This window comes from Thermobia domestica, unplaced genomic scaffold, assembly GCF_964235325.1.
Source record: "Thermobia domestica unplaced genomic scaffold, izTheDome1.hap1.1 HAP1_SCAFFOLD_779, whole genome shotgun sequence".
NCBI lineage: Eukaryota > Metazoa > Arthropoda > Insecta > Zygentoma > Lepismatidae > Thermobia > Thermobia domestica.
In genome coordinates, this window is record NW_027656489.1 from 1 (window position 1) to 25,082 (window position 25,082).

At 36.1% G+C, this 25,082-nt stretch overlaps 2 protein-coding genes across 2 annotated transcripts; both read right to left on the reverse strand.

Annotated features, from left to right (window-relative positions):
• Positions 1 to 309: 309 nt before the first annotated feature.
• On the reverse strand, positions 310 to 1,952 carry LOC145677330 (uncharacterized; the record flags this gene model as incomplete). The annotated part of the gene is made up of 1 exon (XM_081747860.1): positions 310 to 1,952. A coding segment is annotated over exon 1 (1,643 nt), but the record flags the coding sequence as incomplete, so codon positions are not given.
• An 85-nt stretch (positions 1,953 to 2,037) lies between these two features.
• On the reverse strand, positions 2,038 to 17,788 carry LOC145677331 (uncharacterized). Its single transcript, XM_081747861.1, has 5 exons — positions 17,675 to 17,788; positions 10,400 to 10,599; positions 7,255 to 7,420; positions 4,668 to 4,807; positions 2,038 to 2,373 (listed from the first exon to the last, which is right to left on the reverse strand). Exons 1-5 carry the CDS (start codon positions 17,754 to 17,756, stop codon positions 2,038 to 2,040), a joined length of 924 nt encoding a protein of 307 aa, XP_081603987.1. The 5' UTR covers positions 17,757 to 17,788.
• Positions 17,789 to 25,082: the final 7,294 nt, after the last annotated feature.

Consider the following 25,082-nt stretch of genomic DNA (forward strand, 5'->3'; position numbering starts at 1 on the left):
ATACGGGCAGCAATCTTGGACGGTTGGTGTTTGGACTCATACCTCATACACCATGTGAAAACAAGTGGTCCTATATGTCGCATTAAACGTGGATAGTGAACCATATGATGATGCTTAGGTTTTAATGTATCCTGAAAAAAAGATTTGTATATCTCATGATGTTCTTCAATTAATGTACAAAGTAATTCAGAAGTGTTTACGTGAATAACTTTTGATGTTAATATGACTGTTATTTCTCTTAGCAGAATATAAAATTTCCAAACGATATTTTCCTCGGGGATTAAGTCACCCATTATCAAACCAAAGTACCTTATGAGAAATAACATTTCAGCAGCAGACAAGTTTAATTTATTCTTTTCAAGATTTTCAGAAGATAAAGGTGCCGGCTTATTTACGTCATCTGACATGCTTGCAAAGGCCGAAATCCTACTGTTTAAAATATCCATTGTGAAAAGACGTGTTTCGTTGATGTAGTACTTCAAAATATGCATCATATCATAGTTCCCCACCCCTTCCAAAAGATCATGCATCACGTCCACACTGTAATTTTTGGTAACATGAAAACTCGGCAACATGTTCCAAGTGCTATTCTCTTTTACTCCTGTCTGTGAAGCATCTCCGAGAATTACATGTAGTTCATAATTCTCAACGTCCCGCAAATTCCGGACGTTTTCTCTTGACTGCGCCTGTAAATCTGTTTTTGATGTAAGGCAAAACCTGCAAGGGTACTTAGCAGAAAATGACTCTGTAAAGCCAAGAACGGAATTCAATCCAAGATTGTCACCTGTAATAACACACAACTTAAAATAAATCTGTACTTCTAAACCATTATACATTACACATATACCTTCACATTCTAGGAAACGCAACTCTTCAATAAGAATTGAAAAGGTTGCTTTATTACCGAAAGTTTTTCTATCATTTGAATGAAAGAGTAAGGCGAGAAATATGTTCTCTAGTTTCGCGAAAAACTCCGGTGGAATACATGCAATTGTATAATAAACTACCCCTATCTTTTTTGTACCAGCATGCCCACTTAAAGGATTGTTAATTTCGTAATCGTCAAAGTAAAGAAATAAAGGTAATATCAAACGATCATCAGAAACCGTTACCTCGTTTCTCCAATGCAGTCCTTGCACACTACTGAAAAGTACTTCAGTCTCTTGTTCTGCACTGTTCTTGAAGTGGAGTAACGTTGACAGAACATTCGGTAACTCCAAAAATCGTTTAAGCATTTTTCGCATAGGCACAAACTTTCCAAGCACTTGTAATGTTTCCACCGAAACCTCGCCTTTCTTTCTCTTTGAAGATAATTTCTGTCCAATAACATAATCAATTGGTTTTATCAACCTGCCCATTGTCTCTAACATGCCAAATCGCCTATATTCGGTTTCCAAGCTATAAAATGGACTGGATATTATACTAAACATGTTCATTACTTCAGTTACTGTATTATCATCAACATGATTTCCTCGAAGCGTTTGTAAAATTTTCTCTCTTAGCAGTTGCATCACACTACCGCCCATAAACCCGTGTACCCAGTCGCAAAGGTTTTGTATATGAGTTCTGGTTAAGTTACATTGACTATACAGTTTAGTAATAAAAAGAAGGGCTTCCTCCTTTACAGCCTCACGGTAATCTTCAAGAGAAAGGCTTTCCACAGAAGTTTCAATTGGTATATCACCATTATCAGTCAACTGTCTCTCAACATTGATGTGACACACCTCATTTTGGTATCCACGAAAAGGCTGGTTCCCATCACCACCCGTACTTGTTCTTTCGTGTTTCAGCAAGTGTTTGCGGAATGAATTGGCGTTATCAAATTCGCGTCCACACAACGATTCCCCACAACGAAAGGGGCTCATGGCACCTAATTTGTGACAAAATTTTAAATGAAGTAACAGAGACTGACTCGTTCTTAAGTCACTATGACAAACAAAACACTTAGGCATCTTCTTACAAACTAAAAAGAACGTATATACATGAAAAAACTATTTTACAAACTAAATGATTAACGGAAAACAACCTTTCCCGCCATTACACCTTTGATATTTCAGAGATAAGCGTGTTCACTGAAGGAAAATTCTTGTCGCAGTCATTTTCAATTTTGTACATATGTTTCTGCACAAATGTCCACACCTGTTCCGATTCCTTCGGATATTCTGCATCCAGTACTTGAAACGTCTTGAATGTGCTATCGATTGCTTTCAGTGGAGTTTCAACTCTGTAGAGATTATCCTCAATACTCACGTAGAAGGCTTGAGGTTCATCTATTTTTGAAGCGACAACGACGGGCATGGGCTGCACACTACATCCAAAGCGCTGCATCTTTAGATGATGCCTTTCTAACTCTGTTTGAAGATCGGACGCTTCCTGTAAGTCATGTACACAGAATTATTATCACGTTACACACCTATTAACACGTTATCAAATTCCAAAAACTACAAATACACGTATAATTAAAATGAGCTTGTATTTTAAACACGAGGTGCACCAATAATATATATAGCAATGCAATTAAACTGCTACCAACTGTTTTCAGGCATTCTTCTATACTAGAAATGTAATGTAATGAGGTCATAATTGACGCGAGTCACTTCTACGCGATATGAAATGTCTTGAAAACTAATATAGGTTAATATGACAGTATTTCGAATGTATTATTATACCCCTTGAGTTGTACATTTTTAATACCGTTCATTGTGTTTGTATTATCCGATGCAATTAAGAAAAGTTCTGGAAAAATTAAGTAAAGTTCCTTAGAGGAATCTACCCTTTAGTATAAGGTTTGAGAATAATCACAAAGAAAACAATCTGAATTATTGCACTTATAAACTTGACAGTAGTTACGTGAATAGATAACTGCGACATCAATAAAATTGTCCTAAGCTTACACTTAATGGTTTACATTTACAGTAATAAATATTTCAATTAAATGTGGCAAACTTGGAATCACATCCAGACATAAAGTAAGCACGGATATTTTAAAGATAAATTTAGATCCTGTACGTCAATGACCGCAATTCTTGACGTTACAAATCTCCAGGAAGAAGAAAGAAAAACCTTTGCGGAAATTTGAAAAGCAAGGATGCTACAATATCAATGAATTAGTTTTTAAAATAATGATCGCGAAAAGGTTGGTGCCGTTCCCCTACGTGCTGTTTAGTATTTTTATAAGATTGATATTACACACATATCATTACCTCGAGTATAAACACTTCTTACTTATTTATGCCATAAAATGAAGAAAGGAGTGCTATCATAGTTCCAATATTTGAAGGGTTGAATGAAGAACATTTTTAAAGGCACTGGGAAAAAGCTGTTTTGAGCCAAGTAAACATTTTATCCATGACCATAAACATATTTAACCTCTACTTATGTTTTAGAAAGTTTACATAGCATTCACCGAAAGTTTTACAGCATTTTTACGTTTACTATTGTTATTGGAATATAGGGTTTCATCACGGGAACTTCATAAGGCATAAACCTACAGTGGAACCGAAAATACGAATAACATCCTAAAATCCCCTCCCCCTTCCTCCCGGGAAATCGAACGCAGTCGCCCAACAAAGGAGATAAGTGTACTAGCAACGAAGGAGTAACTTTTAGGTCGGCCTTAAGTTCGTCACGTTTGAGGGATGTCGTCCCTCGGAGAGCACACAATCCGAGAGAGGGGAAGAAAGAAAGGAATGGATGGGGAAGGAAGCGGTCTGGGACCTGTGTGTTAGGTACCATCCCGGCATTTTTAGCATCGTTCACTGTGTTTATATTATCCGACGCGATTAAAAAACAAAAAAAACTCACTCAACCCAGGAAAAAACACTCAGGATGATTGGCCTGAAAAAGCTGTTACACTTCTTTGATCGAGTGATCCCACCGGGAATCGAACCCAGAACCGCTCGCACCAAAGGCGAGGGCGTTAGCGACTAATAAATATTGTGTTTTCCTATTTTATGCATATTCCTTTCTATCTACACAACTTAGGTTCACGATATCTTCGTAAGATACAAATCGCGTCACATACACCGATATATGCTTTACTAATTGCATGAAGAAGAGTCATGTATATTGCAAAATATGGTTGATAGCTCACTCCACCAAGGGCGTGCTGTCCCGAGGGGGCCTTTTCTTAAACAAACTTTTTTGTTTCCATGTACCACCAATATGATCCTCTTGATATGGTATGGTAATCATATCAATTGAGTGCACATCAAAGATGGAGCGGGTCAGTGGCTATGGATCACGTGGGGATAATTTTGAGTATACTTTAGTGGATCTTGGGTTACATTTCCATGTTCCACTGTTACGTATGACTACCCTAACCCAACAGTAACAACTGACTCATTGTAGTCCTCAATATAAAACATTCCACTTTGATCCACTCTCGACATATTCGGTCAGTAGGTCGAAGTAGATCAGTAGATCATGGTGACACGTGGTGAGTCAGAGTGGATCGTGGTTTGATGAAAATGGTGTTTGCTTACACAATATTTTTGTTTGAGCATAGCAGTTTTTCCAGAAAAGCTGATTTTTTTTTGTTTGTTTGTTTGTTCGATAAGGTTTCGTGCAATGTTCTCCATTCTCCAATCACTAATTAAATGTTAATGACATATTTCGTGGTAATCAAGTGTAGATATTAATACATTATATTACATAATGGTACATACTCTGACATGAAAAAGGAATCCTTGCTGTGCCTCGTATTTGGAAGGTTTCCATAATCCACCTCCGTCTTTCCTTTTGATACACGTGGTCACAGATGGGAAATATCTTCCAAGAAGTATTAATATTACGACTGTTCTGGCATCTGGAAAAGAATGAAATATCAAGAACATTTGTAGGTAATTAATTTACGCTTATACAGCGAGGTCCGGAAGTGGGCGTACCTCTAATTGGTATTTTCTGACGGTTTTTGGTTTTACCTACATTTGTTTGGTAACACTGCTTGGCATTGTCTGGTAACATTCCTTTGCATTGTCTGGCAACATTGCTGTCCATTTGTTTTCTGCTTGGTAACAGTTATCAGATCAGTTCCTGGCCGCTGGATTGGAAGAGGTTGTGCATCCAGCTCTTTGCCAGGCCTCCAAGAAGTCCCGATCTGACGATATCAGACAATGCTCCCTGGGCTTTCATGAAGCAACACGTAAGAAACACTCGATATCACACAACGCAGGAATTACGAGCAGCTGTGGAACACGCCTTCACCCTCGTTGACTCCGGAGTATCTCCGCAAAACATCTGCCAGAACTTTGTGCAGAATTCAGTTGTGTTATGACATGGATGGTGATCATACCTTTGTTTACGACTCTTACGACTCTTACGACTTCAAGGTAGCTGAGTACAGACATTCTACCATAACTAACACTATACTGTTGAAACTAAAGGGGGTACGCCCACTTTTGGACCACTTTATACTAATTTATTTGAATGTAAGTGCTAACTTTCTTACTGCATTCATTCTCATACCTGCAGAGGTTTGCTCTGTGATACGCAATGAATACTGTATATTACTTTAAGTCAATAATCAAAGAAAAAAGGAAATTACATTTTGTAAGCAATGGACAGCAGTCTGAAAAAAACACACACAAAAAGTATCATCTTTTGTAACTACACCCAGATTCGGCAAAGGGATAATGCGATGTTTCTTATATGCAAATATTGGGTCCAAATAATGGTGAAAACTAATCTTAATACGATACTTATCTATCGCCTATAAGTACGTGTATAAAAGCTGTACATGAAGTATATTATTTCAAGAACCAAAGGTTAAAGTCAACGTATGTATTTCTCTTTGGGAAGTTGCAACAGATACGGATAAAAAGAGATAAATTGAACAGCTTAATGAATCAAAATAGGCAATTAACAACAAGTTAAAGACTACACGCTGCGGAAAAGCTCTTTCGTCACAAATTCTAAACATTAGTTTCATTCATTGCTACAAAAGGGATTTCATATCTGCTTATTAACCCTACTGAATCTATCTTCTCCATATACTGTTATTCAAGTAAATACTGATTTCAGGGATGTAAACTGGTCACTGAAGTCAGTATTTCAGACTCTTTGGGAGATTAAACGAAAAATGTTCAATTACTACACAGCAGTTGAAATATTTCTCGTGATCTGAGCTCAATAATGAAACAAAAGAATAACAGAGCTTTTTTAAGTGCTCGATATGTTGTCGATTTACAATTATCATTTATTTTTCTTCTAGATTTTGATTTATTCTGCTCGGACTTACGACTAAAAGGAGACAAGGGAAAATTGCCGGAGCAGCTGTAATTGATCTTTTCTTTGCTTACGGGAGTAGGCTGAACAGTGTTGCGTTTTAATAATTATAGTGAACAATACTTAATGAAATAATAAACAATGTGTACACCATTTCTCCACAGTCACAACTTACTTCCATGCACTTCGATAAATTTTATTATAATTAGCAATTTTTAAAAAAGGGGGCAGGAAGGACTCGTAAACCTTATTCGCCTTCTGTGCAGATGGTATGGTAAAAATCAATACTGGATAATGAAAGTGTAAGTGTAAAGGCTAATATGGAACAGAGAAACAAAAGAGAACTTCTTCAGAAGGGAATTTGGAGGGGAGGGGATGAGAGTACAATGCTGTGACACTTAAAATGCGTCTTGATTTGTATATTTGAACAAACTTTTCTTATTAGATTACGCAATTTCTAGTTTCTTACTCCGATTATTCAAAGTATTCAAATGTTCTCGGAGGGAGTGACCGCCCCTCCCTTTAATCCGTCCGTGGTGTCATTCGTTTGGCTTTTCGCTACTAATTCAAAATGCTTTCCGAAACAAGTTGTCTTCTTGTGACAGCAGGGGGTGGAAGAAACAAACAAACCGTGAAAGGAAGAAAGAAGTGGTTTTGGGCTCTTCCAGTCCAGACCATTCTAACCACTGAGAAGTGAGAATCACAACGTGATTTTTCTGGTAAGAGCGTCCTTTTTAAAGCAGCTAACAAGCAAACAGATGGTCAGCCCTCTTCCCTCTGCAGCATACTTTTTATTCTCTGTTGCCAAACTTACTGAAGAATATATTGCAATTAATCTAACGCATGTAACGTAAATTGGAGACCGTGGTTGGATTTATATGGGTCTTGTCTATTTGTATTAAAAATTTCAAGTCATTACCTACAATACTTTGTTAGAAATTACCATATTAAAATTTACATGTTTTCAAATGGGAAGTTAGAAACATAAGCGAAGAGGTAGAAGATCCCCTTAATAAGAAAAATAATTACCTTCCCTGATGTTCTCCTGCAGCAAAAGTTCTACTAATGTGGCTCCGTCATTTGTTGTTTGTTTGGTCGTGGTAAGTATATGCTGAATCTTCTTTAAGTCTGCACTCCACGTTGAAAAAAATGTTATATCTTTCCCAGGATATAACTGGCCAAAATCAATGTCGATCTGAAAAGTAAAAGAAATTGTTGTCACATATACCTAACGCTGTTTGATGATATAATGTTCTATGCTTTCTTCTCTTTATACAAAAGTTTGGTAGTATAGTTTTCTTTGAAGTTCATTAAATAATCTTTGTTTCAACAGAGCGTTTTTAATCAAGTTATGAACATCAATGGCATTCACCCCACTATAGTATCCATTTTCAGAAAATACTATGTCTGATTGAAAAAGAAATCCCAAAGTAGGCATGTAAAAAACAATTACTTAGAGTGGAACTGATAAAATACACGCAAATATAAAACAAACTTCCAAGCGCTTTCGCATTTATGGAGTCGTCATACAGGGACGCAAAGACGAAAGTGGAATAAGAAATAGAGAAAGACACAAGGACCGCACCTATACCAACAGTGATTTCTCCACAAGGTTCTCTACTTTCTCGTATGAGTACTTGACAGCAGTCACGTGATCACATGACCACCATAGCACCTAGCAGAAATATGGCAAAATGAAATGAAATCTTTGAGTTTTACGTCTCACGGTTATGCCGGTTAGGCTAAAAGAGACGGTAATGATGAGAGATGAATGAAATGGTGGAATGAAGAAAGTGGGAGAACCCGAGAAAACCCACGAGCACGGTGTTTGTCCACCACAAAGTCCACACGGCGGGAGCAGGGTTTGAACCCGGGACCCCAAGCACCGGAGGTGAACGCTCTACCACTGAGTCACCGCGCCCCCCCAGAAATACGGCGTAACTCGTCTTACTCTGTATCTTTCTTCTTCCACTTTCGTCTTTCTCTTCCTGCCTAACAAAGCCATAAAAGGTGAAAGCTCTTACAAGCTTTTTTTTCTTTCTTAAATCTTTGCGCGCATGTACTGCACGTGTATTTTATCTAATTTCTGGTAACTGGTTGGTTTTTAATTACACAAAAACGTGTCTTTAACGTAAGCTTACATAATTCTGAACCTTCTGCCGCTGATGCTGGTATATTTGTAAATTAAAATAAACTATTAAATGTTTTCATAGGAACATTATCAACAAGAGTGAGGATGTGGGGCTGATCGGGGAGCGGGCTGGTTAGCGTAGAGGTTAATTTATTGGCATTGTACGTCGAAGACAAAAGATCTATTTTCGGCCCACTCGCACTTTTTCACTCTGATTTTTCATTATTTCTGAATCTATACAGGATTTGGTGTACTGAAAATCCGGTTGATTTTCTCAGAATTACTAAACGTTCTACCTGCTACAAGATGCACCATCTCGTCCATCAGCTTACTCACAGGAAAAAATTAGAACCGAAAAACTCCGAAACATAGTGCAAGACAGGGTACAACTTCATACACCGAAAAACACTTATAAACTCTCTCGCCTCATGCTAGGTGCTTTTTTTGCAAAGAAAAACTGCCGTGTTCGCAATTTATATATAGCATCAGCATAAGACCCTTATGTTCATGATTTTTTTTAACTCATTAAATTTTGTTACGCGTTTTTTTTTTTTTTTTTTTTTCATTTTCCTTTAAGTACAGTTCGTTCTGTGATACGGAATTACACTTCCATAAAATAATATAAAGGTAATATATTTCTCAGAGGATTGACCCTCTGAAACAATCTGGTATCTATCAAGTCGAATGCAGTTAAGGACAGAGATATACCTTGGTGAAACAGAGATATATTTATTAAGACTAGAAGAACCTGTTAGAGAATCAAATCAAACCGTCATTTCGGGACTTTCGCTACATTTAGGGCTCTCAATATGATATTCGTACTCGTAAGTTCTTTTATCTCTTTCATTTACCAAACTTACAATTAAGTTTACATTTACATTTTTCTGCTATCTTTAAATACATGTAAAACTGCTGCACTGTGCGCTATAATTTAAGTATTAAATTGCAAACATTATTACATGGATAATTATTATATTTTTAAACATTGTCTCTTTTACGGATTTTTTTCTTCCTGGAATCATCTGAAATGGATTACAATTTAACGTTTCGTTCAGAATATTAATTTACTGCCGTTGAAGAAAGTATGTGCATTCGATTTCTTGGTTTAAGTTTAGCGTCTCGTTCAGTAGCGAGGCTATATGAGACGTGAACCTACAGCTTAATGTCGGATCGGAACATGAGCTTCCGCCGGGAATCAAACCCGGGTCTATCGCGCCAAAGGCGCGTCACTAACCACACAAGCACTGAAGACCTCGTATGTGCACTCGAGTTTGAAGAAACTAGGAGGGTAACAAAGAAAAGATTTAAATCATTAGTTTCCTTGTTTTGTTCTGAGTTAGTAATAGTATGACTGGGTTTGGAAAAAGCTTGCTAATATTTTTTACGAGTGAATTAAACGTACAAAATTGTTTTCATTTTTTTCTTTCTTTTGCGAAGCATCAACTTTTACACTTACACATTGACACGGACTAATCCTTACAAAATGCAAGTACCATAAGTAACTGAACGCAAAAGACAAATTTTAAAACATTAAAGTGTAATAATTAAAATTACATCTTCCTGACAGTTTCGGTATATTCCTGACACCATCTTCAGAGAGGGAATAGAATGGGAAAATAGTGGTAGCCTTTTCTCATTCTATTCCTCTATTTGAGGATGGTGTCAGAAGTACATTGAAACTGTTACCAAGATATTTTAATTTGGGTTAATTTGAGTTTAACGTCCCGTTCAGCAGCGAGGCTATATGAGAAGTGGACCTACTGATTAACGAGGAATCCGAACCTCATGAGCTCCCGCCGGGAATCGAACCCCGGTCTCCCACGCCAAAGGCGCGTATATTTTAATTTGGGCACTGTAAGGTGTTTATATTTACAAGTAAAACAGTTTGCTGAAAAAAATAGTGAGTATTATACCCAACACTTTCTCTACCGATTAAAATCGTAATACGGTTGACAATACACCTATGAATACGGTATTACAGGTACAATGATAACAAAGTACGATTATATTTGAGAAAAATAATAAGATATCAGTTATTTCTACCTCGCTATCACTAAAGGTACTGCCTTCTGAGCTGTGTGACAGGAAAGACACAGGGGATGAAGAAGTAGGAGATTTCATCTTCTGTTCCTTGTACAATTTATATTTTGATATAAATTTCATTCGTGGTCCAACTTTAGGAATTAATTCCTTTATTGCATCTACAGTTAAATTTTCGAATGCCTCATCATAGATTTCTTCCTCTGAAATAATAACAAATATTTGTTCAATAAAATACACACATTGCACAAAGCTCCTATTTAACGAACAATATAAAGATTATGTCGGAATCTAAGGTACACGATGCTGGGTGAACATAAATTTTGAGCTCCTTTCGGGAATCGAATCCGTCACTCCTCACACCACAAGCGCTAGGCAAAACAAACTGGATGTGAAGAAGCTCTAAGGAAATAAATAAATATGAATAAAACTTCCCTGAAATAAGAAAAAAATGAATCCTGCAACTCTTCATTCTTTCAATTTAATTTTATAAAACGACATGATAAAATTAGGCAGATTATACAAATATGTTCAACTTTTTGTCACGTCTTAGCTATGTTCTTCAATGTCATTCAAACCGGTTAGCATCTTAAAATATAGGTCCTGAGCGACATCTTTCCCATATTCCTATCTTTCAGTTGTGGGTCAGCTTCTTTAAGCCAAATGGCTCTTTAAAAAAAAAAAAAAAAAAAAACTATTCGGAAATACAGCTTAGTTATTGCATGTACAAAAAGTATTTATCCTACTTGGAAGTTGGGATACAAATAACTGAAGGTCTGTCCTGAAGAGGCAAAGTAGAACTAAGGAGGTACTGTTCTGTGCCTTTTCTCTTGATATTATTTCTTCATTTGTTTGGTCTTTCGGAAAATCTTACTTTTGATGACTTCAATATGTGAATGGAATGAAGGATCTGTCAATGCTAATGAGGAAAGCATAATTACTATTGCAAAAATATCTTTAATTGAGTAAACAGGAATGAAGTATAAACATCTAGCTTCATCTACCACAGTTATGCCCTGTATGTTGATGGAGAAGAATCAACAAAGAAACAGCTGCTAAATTAAGAAAACCAAAGACAGGTCTTTTGTAATGGAACACCAAATCTTGGGAGTTACAGTTATTGTGATCTCAGAAATAAGCTGAGAAGAGGTAGAATATGCTTTAAAGAAAATGAAGACAGGGAAAGCAACTACAAGCTAAAACATGGGTGCTTAGGACCAGAAGTTGTCCTACCGCATACTATGGGATCTAATGAAAACAGTTTACAGACAAGAGAAAAATGCCAAGTCAGTGGGGAGAGAGAGAGAGAGAGAGAGTAGTACTGTATCTATATACAAAGAGAAGGAAGATGTACAAAATTGTGAAAATTACCGAGGAATCAAGCTGATGCCACATACAATAAACACTTGGACGATGAAGATTTAGAAAGAAAAACAACAGTTGAATCCATGCTACAGATGAGTACAACTGATACAATCAGTGGCGTCATTAGCTCTTAAATATTAAGGGGGGGGGGACACATGATATATCTCACATGTGCAAGTTATTTTCTAATTACATATTATGATTTGGTTTAATTTTATCGAAATAAATTAATGATATACCGTAACTCATGCAGTGCAAATAATAATAAAAAAAAAATAAAATACTGGCCAGCTGGTAACTTTATACACGACACAGAAAATTACGGGGGGGCATGTCCCCGTCACGCTAACGACGCCCGTAGATGCAATCTTATTAAAGCAAACAATGGAAAAGCGTCAGGGAAAGCAATAAGGATGCAGTATTTACTGAATGGGCAAAGACGTAAGAAAGAGTACCAAGTCAGGAAGTTTGGAGGTATATGAAAGGAAAATAGAACTCCAGTAAAATACAAGAAGATTGTTCAAGATCCGTATACAAGAGCTAGTGTCCCGGTAAGAAGCAGTGTAGAAATAATACATCTTACTGCATTTAGAGTTGGACTGCACTATGGTTCAGAAGTGAGATCTCTATCTGGTAGCCCAAAACGCAACAGCCCAATACGAGCATAACCTAACCGTAACTACCCTACGCCAGAGGTCACAAAACCATCTGGATATGTAAATCCTTCAATAATGAATAGGCACGAAACGAATATAATTAAAACGTAACTAACTCAAGGAAGCAGTCACAAAACTAGCTGTGTGTATTTTTGATTATTATCTTTCAGAGTTGGTTGGTGTGATGGTTTAAATTTTTAAAAAATCCAATTGGTTTAAGCCAAAAATATAAAATAAATGGTTCACAGCCAGAGTGAACACAAATTATTAGCATCTTTATTCACTTCTAAGCAATTTAAATTAGGACGCTGTACTTCGGATGCAGTGAACTACTTGAATTAAAGTAATCTTCTGTAATCTGTATAATCTTTTGAAATTGTCCATTTATATAAATTATGAAATGAAATATTTAGTTTAACGTGCCACGTTTATACACCGAAGCTAAGAGAGACGGTGATGATGAGTAATGACTGAAATGGTGGAATGGAGAAAGTAGGAGGAAATGGGAGAACCCCGAAAAACCTACGCACACGGTGTTGTCCGACAGACGGCCCACTGGCGCGAGCTGGGATCGAACGAGGGACCCCACGCACCAGAGGTGAACGCTCTACCACTGAGCCACCGTGTCCCCTTATTTCAATTTTAAGTCTGTAAAGTGATTTGACTTATGCAGTTGTCCTGAAGTGACGGAAAATATGCACAAGTATGCAAATCGGTTAAACATATTTCTATCACATGTCCTAAGGTTTAGTCTATAAACTCATCGCCTTCCTAATCAAGGGATCCCGAGTTCAAGTCCAGGTGAAGAACAATTTCTCTTGGATGTAAACCGAGTAGTGATTCAGGTCCAACCTTAAACTGTATTTCCCGTCCTTCATAACCTCACTGTTGAATAAGTATATATGGACCAGACATTTTCATTAATATGTAATCTCAACAAATAAAGTTTAAAGTGGAATAACGATGACCCCTACTATTTTTTTTTTAAAAAAAAGGAATAAAGTAATTTGAGGGTACTGGTGCTATTGAGCTCGATTTCAACCCCTTTAGAAAAAACAAAAATGAAATCTCTAAGTTTTACGTCCCACGGTTATGCCGGTTAGGCTAAAGGAGACGGTGATGATGAGAGATGACTGAAATGGTGGAATGAAGAGTAGGAGGAAACGGGAGAACCCCGAGAAAACCCACGAGCACGGTGTTTGTCCACCACAAAGTCCACACGGCGCGAGCTGGGATCGAACCAGGGACCCCAAGCACCGGAGGTGAACGCTTTAGAAAAAAACAGTAACCCGGTCAAACTCGAAGGCAAATGTCAACTAGCTCTGTTTTCCTCGCAATCGATGACTTCCAATTCCAACATGTGCAGCAGCTGTGCGTGTTACTGGACTAGCCTTCGGCTAGCTGGAGGTCTCGCACCTTATAAACCCACAAGTATGCCAAATGTCATCCGCAGATGTTCAGGAAAAGTCTAAGCATTTTGAGATGTAGAAGATATGATATTAAATAACTGTGAGTTTTCAGTTTTCTAAAATAAACAATATATAAATAAATAAAAATAAAAAAATTAAAAAATCCCTCTATAACTAGATATTATGTTTGGTCAATAACTTGCATATCGCTATCAAAAGCTTGCAAGCATACCGAATTTCAAACTTTTGTTCCAATTTCAATTACCTAAAACATGAGATTTTATGTCCAAAACAAACATACATTTAAATAGCACCGGAAATCTTTCTTTTTATTTTAGAATTACCCTAAAAACTAAAAATATTTACTTTTGATATTTTTTGTGAGTTACTTCCAGAAGGCTACAAACATGCCAAACTGCATCACTCTAACCTTCGGGCTACATCATTTAACTTAATAATTTTGGGCTGTAGAAGGTATCTCCATATAAATAACAAAGGAAGATTTTTCACTTTCCCAAACAACCTCACTGAACTAGGAAATGTATAGTTTTGGTGATTTACTTAGTTAATTTTATGAAAACCCTACATGAATACCGAATGTAAAGTTTTTACTCAAATACAATTTCCTAAGACTTTTTTTTTTTTTAAAGTACACCGAAATAAGATGGGATTTTTACTCATTCTTCCTTTTCACCTACTAAAAAGAAAAAAAAAATCCTGTATATTTTTCTCTGAAGGCTATATGTATGCCAAGTTTCAACTTCACACGTCAACCGCCAGTTCCATTGTTTTGTCAGTTAATGGCACGATGAAAAGTTTGAAACTTCCGGCTTTTATCCTAACTTAACGTACGCTCTAATGCAACGTGTGAACCAGATAATTGCTAAGGAGAAGTTCTAGAACACAGGTTCCCCATATAGATTAGCAAGGTTGGTTCCTTTCTGTACCAAAATTTAAATTTTATTTCACAGAATATTGCTAGCGAGCGTCAGCAAGTGAAAGCGGGTTAGAAGACCGCAGGATACGTTGTTTTCTGTTTTTATTACAGCTAAATGGGAAGTGGGACATGTGTTCTAGAACCTTGTAATTTCTATGACGTTTATATTTTCTTCTCGCTTATTACAAAGCTAAGGCATTACTGCCGCATCGCCGGACCAGTATTAAAATCGAAAAAAAGTACCAAAATGTACTGTATACGGTTATATTTCGTTGGACTACATTAACTTACATTAGATTACCTCGCATTAGGATAAGGGCATAAAAAACTACAGTGCAAAAAACACAAACCAACTTGTGCTAGGTGGCCACTAAGTGCACGAATGATATCTAACCGAGCCAAGGTAGGGTGGAGCTAGTGGACCAGCGCGGTAGTGTGCCCGAAAGGAGCAGGCGCGTCAGCGACGATGTGTACACGCGTAAGCGAGGGTACAGAAAACATCTGGTTTCCGCAATCATATACATTTCAATAGCAATTGCCATACTAATAATGCTTTACTTGCAAAAACAGAAGTCACACCTTCAAAATCGTGAACAAGAGTTTCTTGGGGTTTTCTTTCCTTAAACAAGTACTCAGCTAAATAGCCCTCTAAATAGTTTTCCTTCTTCCCTGACGCTGTAAAATAATACGCTCCCTTTCCTTTCTGTATTTTCAATTCATTTCCACATTTTCCACACACCGTCAACCTTTTCAGTATACTGGTCTTTCACAAAATTTCAACAACTGTCGCTCGTTATTTTTGAACAGTTCTATGTACGTAACACACGACATGTGACAGCCTTGACATACACGAGCTATTTTCATACTCCTCTTCGCGCCACTACATCATAACAACTATATCTCTCCGCGAAATGGTCCATCCACCTCCACATACAGTGTCGCTTACAACATCAAAAATAACCAATTTCTTCATTTTTACTATTCCCCTTACATGACTTTCACTCATTCTTGCTCATAAACAAACAAACAAAAAAAAAAAAATTCCAACTGACCCGGCAAATTTTCTAAAACTGTTCCGGTGATACACCAGTTAACCCCAAAGCTAAATAAGCTCCCTTTCGTGGGAACAATCACATACAAAATCATTATGAATACTTGACTAATTTCAGTAAACTGTGAGATCAACTAAGCTTATATATTAGTTTCATTAGATCATGGTCCCTTGTACGAAGGTACTGAATGGTTAAACTTAGGTCAAGCTTCAGTACTGCTGAATGGGCTGACTGGTAAATAATTTATGAACTACTGGTACATCATTTGAGGAATTAGTTGACCTCTGACCGAGTCTGATCGGGTTAGATCACTTCTTGAGGTCAAAACCGAGCACTCAATCCAATCAGCGCCCCACCTTTACTTAGTTTTAATAGGGACTTTGTTTACTCCACTTTAATTTAACCTAAATATATTTAAAAAAATGAACTGGTTCAAACAAAATATCGGATTTAAAAAGAAAATGGTTTCTGCAAAACCTGTTATTTATGTGCTTTGAAGTTTGACATCACCATCATGAATTAAATTAAAAGTGCAAAGGTGGTGTCACTTAGTGTAACACAAAGAGAAAGGCCTTCTGTAATAATTTGAAAGCGACAGAAGCACACTTAAAAAGCATTAAATCATAACCTATCGTGTTTTCTTTTTGCTACAAATACCTAAACTAGCCTATCTAACCATACTTTCACTCGCTGTCGCTTGTTCAGCATTAATTAGTAAAAATTAAGGGTGAATTATTATTAAAATTCTTGATCCCATCTGTACTGTTTGTAGAAATTAATAAGGGCACAAAGTATAACAATTAAGGGGTCCAAAGTTGGACGTCCGTTTTCAGCAAAATTTTGAAACTTGCACGGAAGATACGTATAATTTGATCGTTTGTGTGCTTGATAATATATAAAGATAATACAACAACACTCTCTCTATTTGTTATATATAATTGGTTATAAACATGGGACTACTAAGCGAGCGAAGAGAACTACCTCGCGCAAGGCAACCGAATAGTTGCATTGTGGGAAAGTAACGAGCATTCATAATATCAATATTGCGGGTAATATACCGAATCGCTGTACGGGATGTGAACTGACAGTGTTGAATTTCGTGAAGCTCCCGTCGAAGGGTACTTCTATTATAGATCCTAACGTAACCTAACCTAACCTACACTTTCTCCCAACTCGCGAAATTGAAAAATTATACATTTTAATAGCTTTTACGCAATTTTGGTAGAAAAGTATCGGACGTCCAACTACGGAATAAATGCCCAATTAAGTAAAACTCAACGTAGAATAATCAACATAGGATCACTATGATCCTCAAGCATCGAATCGTTCTGCAAAAGCTTAAGCCTCTTCCAAATAGTACGAACTCTCACATTAATAATAACCTTTCTCTCAACTTTTCACACAAACATCTTACAAGAAGTCTTAAATCATTATTACACCTTATATAATTTCATCTGTACATTTTCGGGCTTACGTTTAGATTTGCCCCTCCAGTTTCCAACCTACGAAAATGCAGTTAAAACCTTAAAAATTGTTAGGTTAGGTTAGTTTAGGTTACCTGGTAAGACTTTAGTTAGACTAGAACACTGACTGAAACAGGTTCTAATATCGTTATTCCGAGTAAAAACGGGCTAGAAACTCTAAACTTACCCTCAATTGCGTGAACACATCGTGTCTCTATTTTAAAGTATTTTGATTTGGTGATAATAAAAATAATATTTTGGAAGCGTCATAAATGCTTAATAATACACTATTTCGTACAAGGGAATTTTGTTGCTTGTGCGCAATACAATTCAAATAAACATTTAGAAATACATATCTTCAATTTACATATTGAAACTTACTGACTATCCACTTACCTTGAAATTTCATTATTAGGGTTTCTAAACCCCAGTCTTTTAACATAGTTTCGTAATTCATATTAACTATAGAATCTATCATGGCGGCTACATGACAACTCGTAAAAGGCGGGATTTCGCATAGTTGCCATAACAAGAGTTTTATATTGTGATAGCCATTCTAACCATAATGCTATTGCTATTTTAGCAATACTAAATAATCTGGTTATATAAACAATATGCACGATATTATTAACCATACTAATATTAGCAATAATTTTTTCTTACCACAGCCATACCAAAAAAATAGGTGTTGTATAAATAACAAATCAGTATTTATACATCAACTATACTATAGTCAATATTAATTTACCAATTAGCAATACTCATCAACAATGCTTTTATTGTCAATTCAGCTATACCATTTTTTAGAGTGCTAAATTCGCACAGAAAGCAAGAATTTAGGACTCATGGCTATCGAAATAACTATAAAGCTCCGTTCTCATTTTATGGATACAGAACGAATTTCTCAACAACTCCCCCTCGTTTTTTAACGAGTATTGTTGTCGAAAAGCGTGTGTGCTCTACTTACAACGAAGTTTTCTGCATTTACCAAGTACTATGATGTTTGAAATGTATCATTACATTAAGTTATATATATATATATATATATATATATATATATATATATATATATATATATATATATATAAAAGAACAGAGTATTTCAAACAGCAAACTCTGGGCTATGATCAGAAGTCTCGTTACTTTTTTCATTTGTCTTCCCCTACCTTTGCGTCGCCTGCGCTGTTGCCAAACCTACAATTTTAAGGAACTTAGAAAAATTCGGGCATGCAATTATATTTTGGAGAAGTGTACTAAAATGCTATCCACAGAGGGGGATTCTAATATTGACTTATTAATATTTGGTTCACAAATTACTGTACAAGAAGACTTAATTTATATATAAGGTAAGAATTAACTTGCAAATGCGGATCTATTGTAATTTGTTTGCTGCTCTACTACATCTTTTTTTTCTTATTCTGTAATTTTACAATCAGTTTTTTTAAATTGAAATTATATTGTTTACTTTAGCATAGTCCTGTAATTTAAAAATGTGAATACATAAAAATAAAGTCCATTTGTTAATTGGTAGAGAAATAAAATTCAGAAATATTTTTTAGTGCGAAAAACCTTCTCGTTCATTAGAAACCGTGCCGTGTTGCAGAAGCACTGCAATGGCTAGAGCCTTTAACTTCTGAGATAGGGGAAAGAAGGCTTAACATAAGCTCTAATTGCCGCGCTGTAGAAATCTGGTTGTTGTATGCTCGCTGCAATGCAATATAAATGAAAGACACTGAGATGGAATGTTTTTCGCTTTTTAAAATGGATTAACGGAAAGGACAGTTACGGAAGTAAAAAATATGTTATTTAAAGTATATATGGAAGTATTAGAAAGAAATGTTTTGTGTTCTTTACTACTACTACTACTACTACTACTACTGCTGCTGCTGCTAATATTTTTTCTTTAAATATTTGGTCGTCGCGCAATGCTGCAACACTAACATTAGCCGCCACTGTTCAAACAAAAATGCGAGTACAAGTAGACATAAAAACTTAAAAACATCCATGTCTAGAGCGAGATTTGAACGTACGACACTTACAGCGAGCGATCTACACAGCAGAATACAGGGATATAGTTGCGGCTGAAAGAAAGGAAAAGTATGAACAAACGTTTGTTGGACGTAGTATTGAAGCACAAGTATCACGTAATCTTCGCCAAAAAGAAATGATTGAAGTGTTCAATTTATTTAATGTTGTTTTTTAAAAAGCATTACAAAGAAGAATCATAAAATAGCTTGTGTGGAGAATCGAACCCAAGACACTTAATGACTATCTCACTGTTCAAGTACATTATCCACTAATCCAATAATACACAGCCAAAGGTTCAGTAACAAACATAATATCTCGGACTAGTTGTAATACCTTTTTTTGTATTGACGTGAAGTGCTATGAATGAAGATTTGTTCTGATTTTTTTTATTTTTACAGCTTGTTGTCTAAACTGCAACATTAAAACAAATGTAAATAACTATTTTATTTATATTTGCTACCTGAATAGCTTTGTTAAAGAATAGCCAAGGTGTTATAAGCACTAATTTAGAAATCTGACGGTCATGGGTTCAAGTCTACTCAAAGTCAACTTAATACTTTTAAATTTAATTTGTTCCCGCAGGATGTATGATGATTTCTCTTTGTTCAAAGTTCTTAATCTAGAGATGAGATACAATAATCATAAAAACAGGATGCACATCTTGTTTTTACTTTCATAAATTCTCTTTCTTTTTCTTTTTCAATTTTATTTCTCTTTCGTTTGTTATTTTTCTTTTTTGTTCCATTTTGCGAACAAACTGGAAACCAATAATATAACTCCAGAAAATATTCTTATTAGGTTTAGTGTGTAAATGAATAATAATAATAATAATAATAATAATAATAATAATAATAATAATAATAATAATAATAATAATAATAATAATAATAATAATAATACATTTAAAAAATAAAATCTACGGTGTACTATAGTTTTGCTGATAAAAAATTATTCTCGCGAAACAAAGTTGGGAGTTAAATCATCTCGATCTGATACTTTTTCATAAACTTTTATTAGAGAAGTGATTAAAACTGATAACTAACAAAGGTAAAGGTAACGTTGAATCGAATAGTGTAAAACATCCAGAGATTTTACAAAATACTGTAACCTGTAAAATAAAATGAATGTTTGACCAACATTGATTTTTCCTTGGTACATCTAAGATTAAATAAATTTCTCTTGATATCAGTCTCTCTGTGGATACTAAACGGTGACTTCTGTTTTTTTTTTTTTTTTTTTTTTGTCGCAGAAGTATGGATATTTTTCTATTTCTTGAAGTTTGCTACACTGACATTCTTCAAACAAACTAGATCACTTGTAGCACGCCTTGTTTAGTTCACAACCAACAAACCTTAGCAGCATTATTGGTTGTCTAGCGTTGCAGGATATGAAAAATGGAAATGTGAATGCACTTTTGCTTGTGTACATAAATCAAGATAAAGTAATGCTATGCAGCACATAAGTGTATATTTTATTTTTTAAAACAAAATTTATCAATATTTGTTCTGCTAAACTGAAGAATAAATGTTCATGTACATTTTTTTCCAAATGTATATTTTCATTCCTGTAATTACGACGTTAGAAAATTATAAATTAAATATTACTCCGTATCCGCTCCATGAACGCTGCTGGAATATTGGCATCAAAAGTTATAGAAAGATTAATGTTAATTGTAACGTTAACGTACATATTAATTCGAGTAAATAATTAAAGGGATATTTTTTGCAAACTTTACTTTGAATGGCGGTTTAACTAAAATCCATATATGTATCAAATATGTATTGTGTGGTAACATCTAGTAGTCTGTGTACATAATACAGTGTTTACTATTGTCAGCTGTTTATATTTACAACGCAACTCCTGCAGATATAAGGAATTTACACCCCTGGATATCTGCAGGAGGTACATTCCACCACTCACAGCTGATATTAGTAACCACTCACACCCACCGTCGGCAGATTATCAATATTTGGTCGCCAGATGGTCCAAAAATGGTCACGTCTATCGTCGGTAAGCTTTCCATTTCTGGTCGGCAAGTCGTCAGTAATCGGTCGGGAGATTGTCAAAAAAAAAAAAAAAAGCCACGTCTATAGTCGGTAAGCTGTCCATATTTGGTCGATAAGCCGTCGGTAATCGGTAGGGATATTGTCGCTATTGATAGCATATGGTCGGAAATTGGTTCGTCAGGAAGTTGTCGAAAAAGCGGACATACCGACCTCTTCCCTAACGTTGGGGCCAACTTTGACTGACCATTTATGTGTGTTGGGCCGATCTTTATGTGCTACTTGGGAAACGTAGTATACCACTTGTAAACATAAAATACTGCTTACCTACATTTTGTAGAAGTGCTTCGCCAGTGGAAATCAATTTCTACTAATCTTCTTAAGTTTATAGTCTACTTATTTTAACCATAAAATTAGCATTTTTTATGACGGTCTATTGTAAACTTGCATTACACTATGCATTAAGAAATCATTAAATAATGGAAAATGATATGATTCTTTAAAATGAACATCATCTCGTAAATGCAAATTTCTTTACTAGGATAATCATTAGTAAGTGTAAATGGTGCAGTTACAGTTTAGGTACACTTGCCTAGAATCATAATAAATCAATGTCTTTCAATAACATTTTTACTCTTGCTGAAGGGAGGACGGGTGTTACTGGATGCAGATTTACTTTAAAAAGGCTTACCTGTTATCTTAACAAATAGAGCGTAGTGCCATAAAAACTAACAGTATATATATAAAAAAAATAATCACTTTGTGCTATATATCTACAAACCAAGAATGGTAGGGTTTAAGATTTAGATTTATTTAACATGGCATCTAAGACCATGTTAGCCCGTCACGCTTTTGAGGGATAACATCCCTCTGCGAGCACACTATCCGGGGAAAGGGAAGGGAAAAAAAGGATTGGGTACGGTAGTATTATCATGGGACCTATATGTTAGATGCCACCCGGGCATTTGCCTGGTGTCAAAAAGAAAAATCCAGGAAAACCTCATTCACGATGGCTGGCCTGAAAAAGCTTTTTACACTTTTTCGACCAAGTGCCCCCACCGGAAATCGAACCCGGGAGCGCTCGCACCGAAGGCAAAGTGAGAATGGTATGTAAACCACCCCAGGTAAGAGTAACGAAACCTTTGTTTAGCACAAAATAATAGATTGCTTTTTAACAGGTCATATCATAGCATTTACCATGTCACTAACGGGTTCAGATGTTGTTTTCGCGCACATCATTTTGGAAATTTACAGGTAAGATTCAACACTTTATGTGAAAAGACATATTAATAAGGAACAAATTTCTGTATCATCAGAGTTAAATACAAAGTAATACACCTGTATTTTAAATTTACAAGTATAGGGTTACTAGTGTAAAATCATTACAAGTGTTTTACGACGGATAAAACAAGTAAGTGCATATGAAAGATGGCTCTATTAGATGGTATTTTCCACCGGCGACATATTTCCGCACAATGTACAAGACCTGAACTTTATGTTTACAATGCAGCGTTATTAGTATGAAAGCATGACAAGTGCTATTCAAACTCATTTCATAGCCAAAATCAACTTCTTTCCACTATCCTCGATTGCGAGCATACCCACCATCGCTGGTGAGCCTGGTCCCTTCGGACACTCCCCGCGCGACCTCGCGGTCCCACTAGTTTCTCCCTGCTGTGAATTTGTTCGAGAGCATTTGTGTTTTAGTGACCACCTAGCACAGGTTGGTTGGTTTTCGCAACTAGTTTTTATTCTACACAATCGTAAGCCGTATTTATACCAGGGGCGGATGCAGGACCGACTTCTGGGGGAGCAGTGGGTTATCATACTGCTACTTTTAAGGGCTCCAAACTTTGGGATGGGTTTTATTTATATATATAATACTAGAAAGTTTCCCCTTCTGGGGGGGGGGCGATCGCTCCGATCGTTCCCCTGGATCCGCCCCTGATTTATACGCAAATCGCGAAAGAACTGTAACTTTTCAGCATATACTTCTTGTGGCCTCTTTGAATTATCTATGCCAAGTAAGTTATTTTCATGTCGCCCAGTGGAAAACTTTTAGGGGATAATAAGAATATTAGTGAAGGAATTATAATTTTTTCATCAATAGTTTCTAGTGGTGCGGCAAAAGTAAACCTGTATATACTAATTGAGCTTGTATAATGTAACGTGACAAGCAACCAATTTTATGAAATATCTCTGCAACCGACATTTTTGAATCGTTTTAATATTTTTAATTTTATTCCGTAGATCCGTAGTTGTGATTTATAAATTAATTTGATGAATAGTTGCTTCGAGTGCTGTTCCTCTAGCAGCAATATTAATATAAAGAGCAGCAGTATCAATATATATTTTCTGTATTTCATACGCATTCCTTCTTTTAATGTAATTGTAATCGTAGTATCAGCTGTACCAAAACGGGCCATTTCAAGGCACTTTTTCCTTCCGATGACAACCTCCTGAAATCTGAAATCTGTTTACACTAGGCAATCCAGTCGTCTTCGCTGGGCATTCTGATCGAACCGACCTCAGAAAATAGAACGTCTTTTAATTTAGTTGTCAGTTGATTAGTCGCTTTCGACCGTCAAGCGATTCTGTCGAAATCCTGTTTACACAATCGACAGAGTAGAAAGTGAAGTCAGTTACACTGAGTCGACCACGAATCGACTAAGTGTAAACGCCCCATTACCTGCACAACTATAAAAGTGTTTGGGAGTAAGGGAATCCACATAATTCTAAAACAATATCTACCTTTGTAACGATTATCTTGTAATTTTTGATATGAATCATTTTGAGCATTCTTTGTTAGTATTTGGACATCATTCCCTAGTGCTTTGCACCGACGCAACTTAAAAACTACATTAAATTTTAGTATGTGTGGTAAATGACATACTAATTATAATAGCTATCCGCAATGTTTGCGTTGCGATGCGATACACAAATTTTACGATATGTAATGTTCCCGTATATCACAATCATCTTCTTCAAGCAATTCGGAATGATATACCATTTTTTCTTTCTTTAAAGAATTCAGTTAATATCTATTTCTAGAGGCACATTCCGATTCTTATCTCCAAATACTTTGCGTACAGCAAAGCAACGGCTAGGGAAGTGAATTGGCAGAATTATTAAGCAAATAAAAATTACAGAGGTACGGACACAAGAGTGAGTACAACATTTATACACATTGATAACGGTTGGGTGTGGTAGTCCATGTCAGACAACATATAGCTACATAGTTATCGTCGGTAGATTTATTGAATTAGTAATTTTTTTGTTGAGTTGAGTTGATTTTAGTTTAGCGTCCCTTTCAGCAGCGAGGCTATATGAGACGTGGACCTACTGACTAACGTGGAATTCGAACCACATGAACTCCCGCCGGAAATTGAACGCGGGTCTCCCACGCCAAAGGCGCGTATGCTAACCACTTACCCACGAGTGAGCTCTAGTAATTTTTTAAATTTATTATAGATGTCATATCATGTTTATGTGTGTGGGACGAGTAGGGTAGATATTTTGTCTCATTTTGAATTATTGCAGCTTCAGATTCTACGTCCTGTTGATCTAATTGTATCCTCCCCAATATAAATGATCTAATTCGCACACAGCTTTGGCACTATTGTGTATCTACACTAAATGCCCCCTAAAGTGAATCTGAACAGAGAAAAGCAAATCTACACCCAGAAAACAATTGCGTAATGGGGCGTTTACACTTAGTCGATTTGCGTTCGATTCAGTTGAATTGATGTCACTTTCAACTTAATCGACTGGCA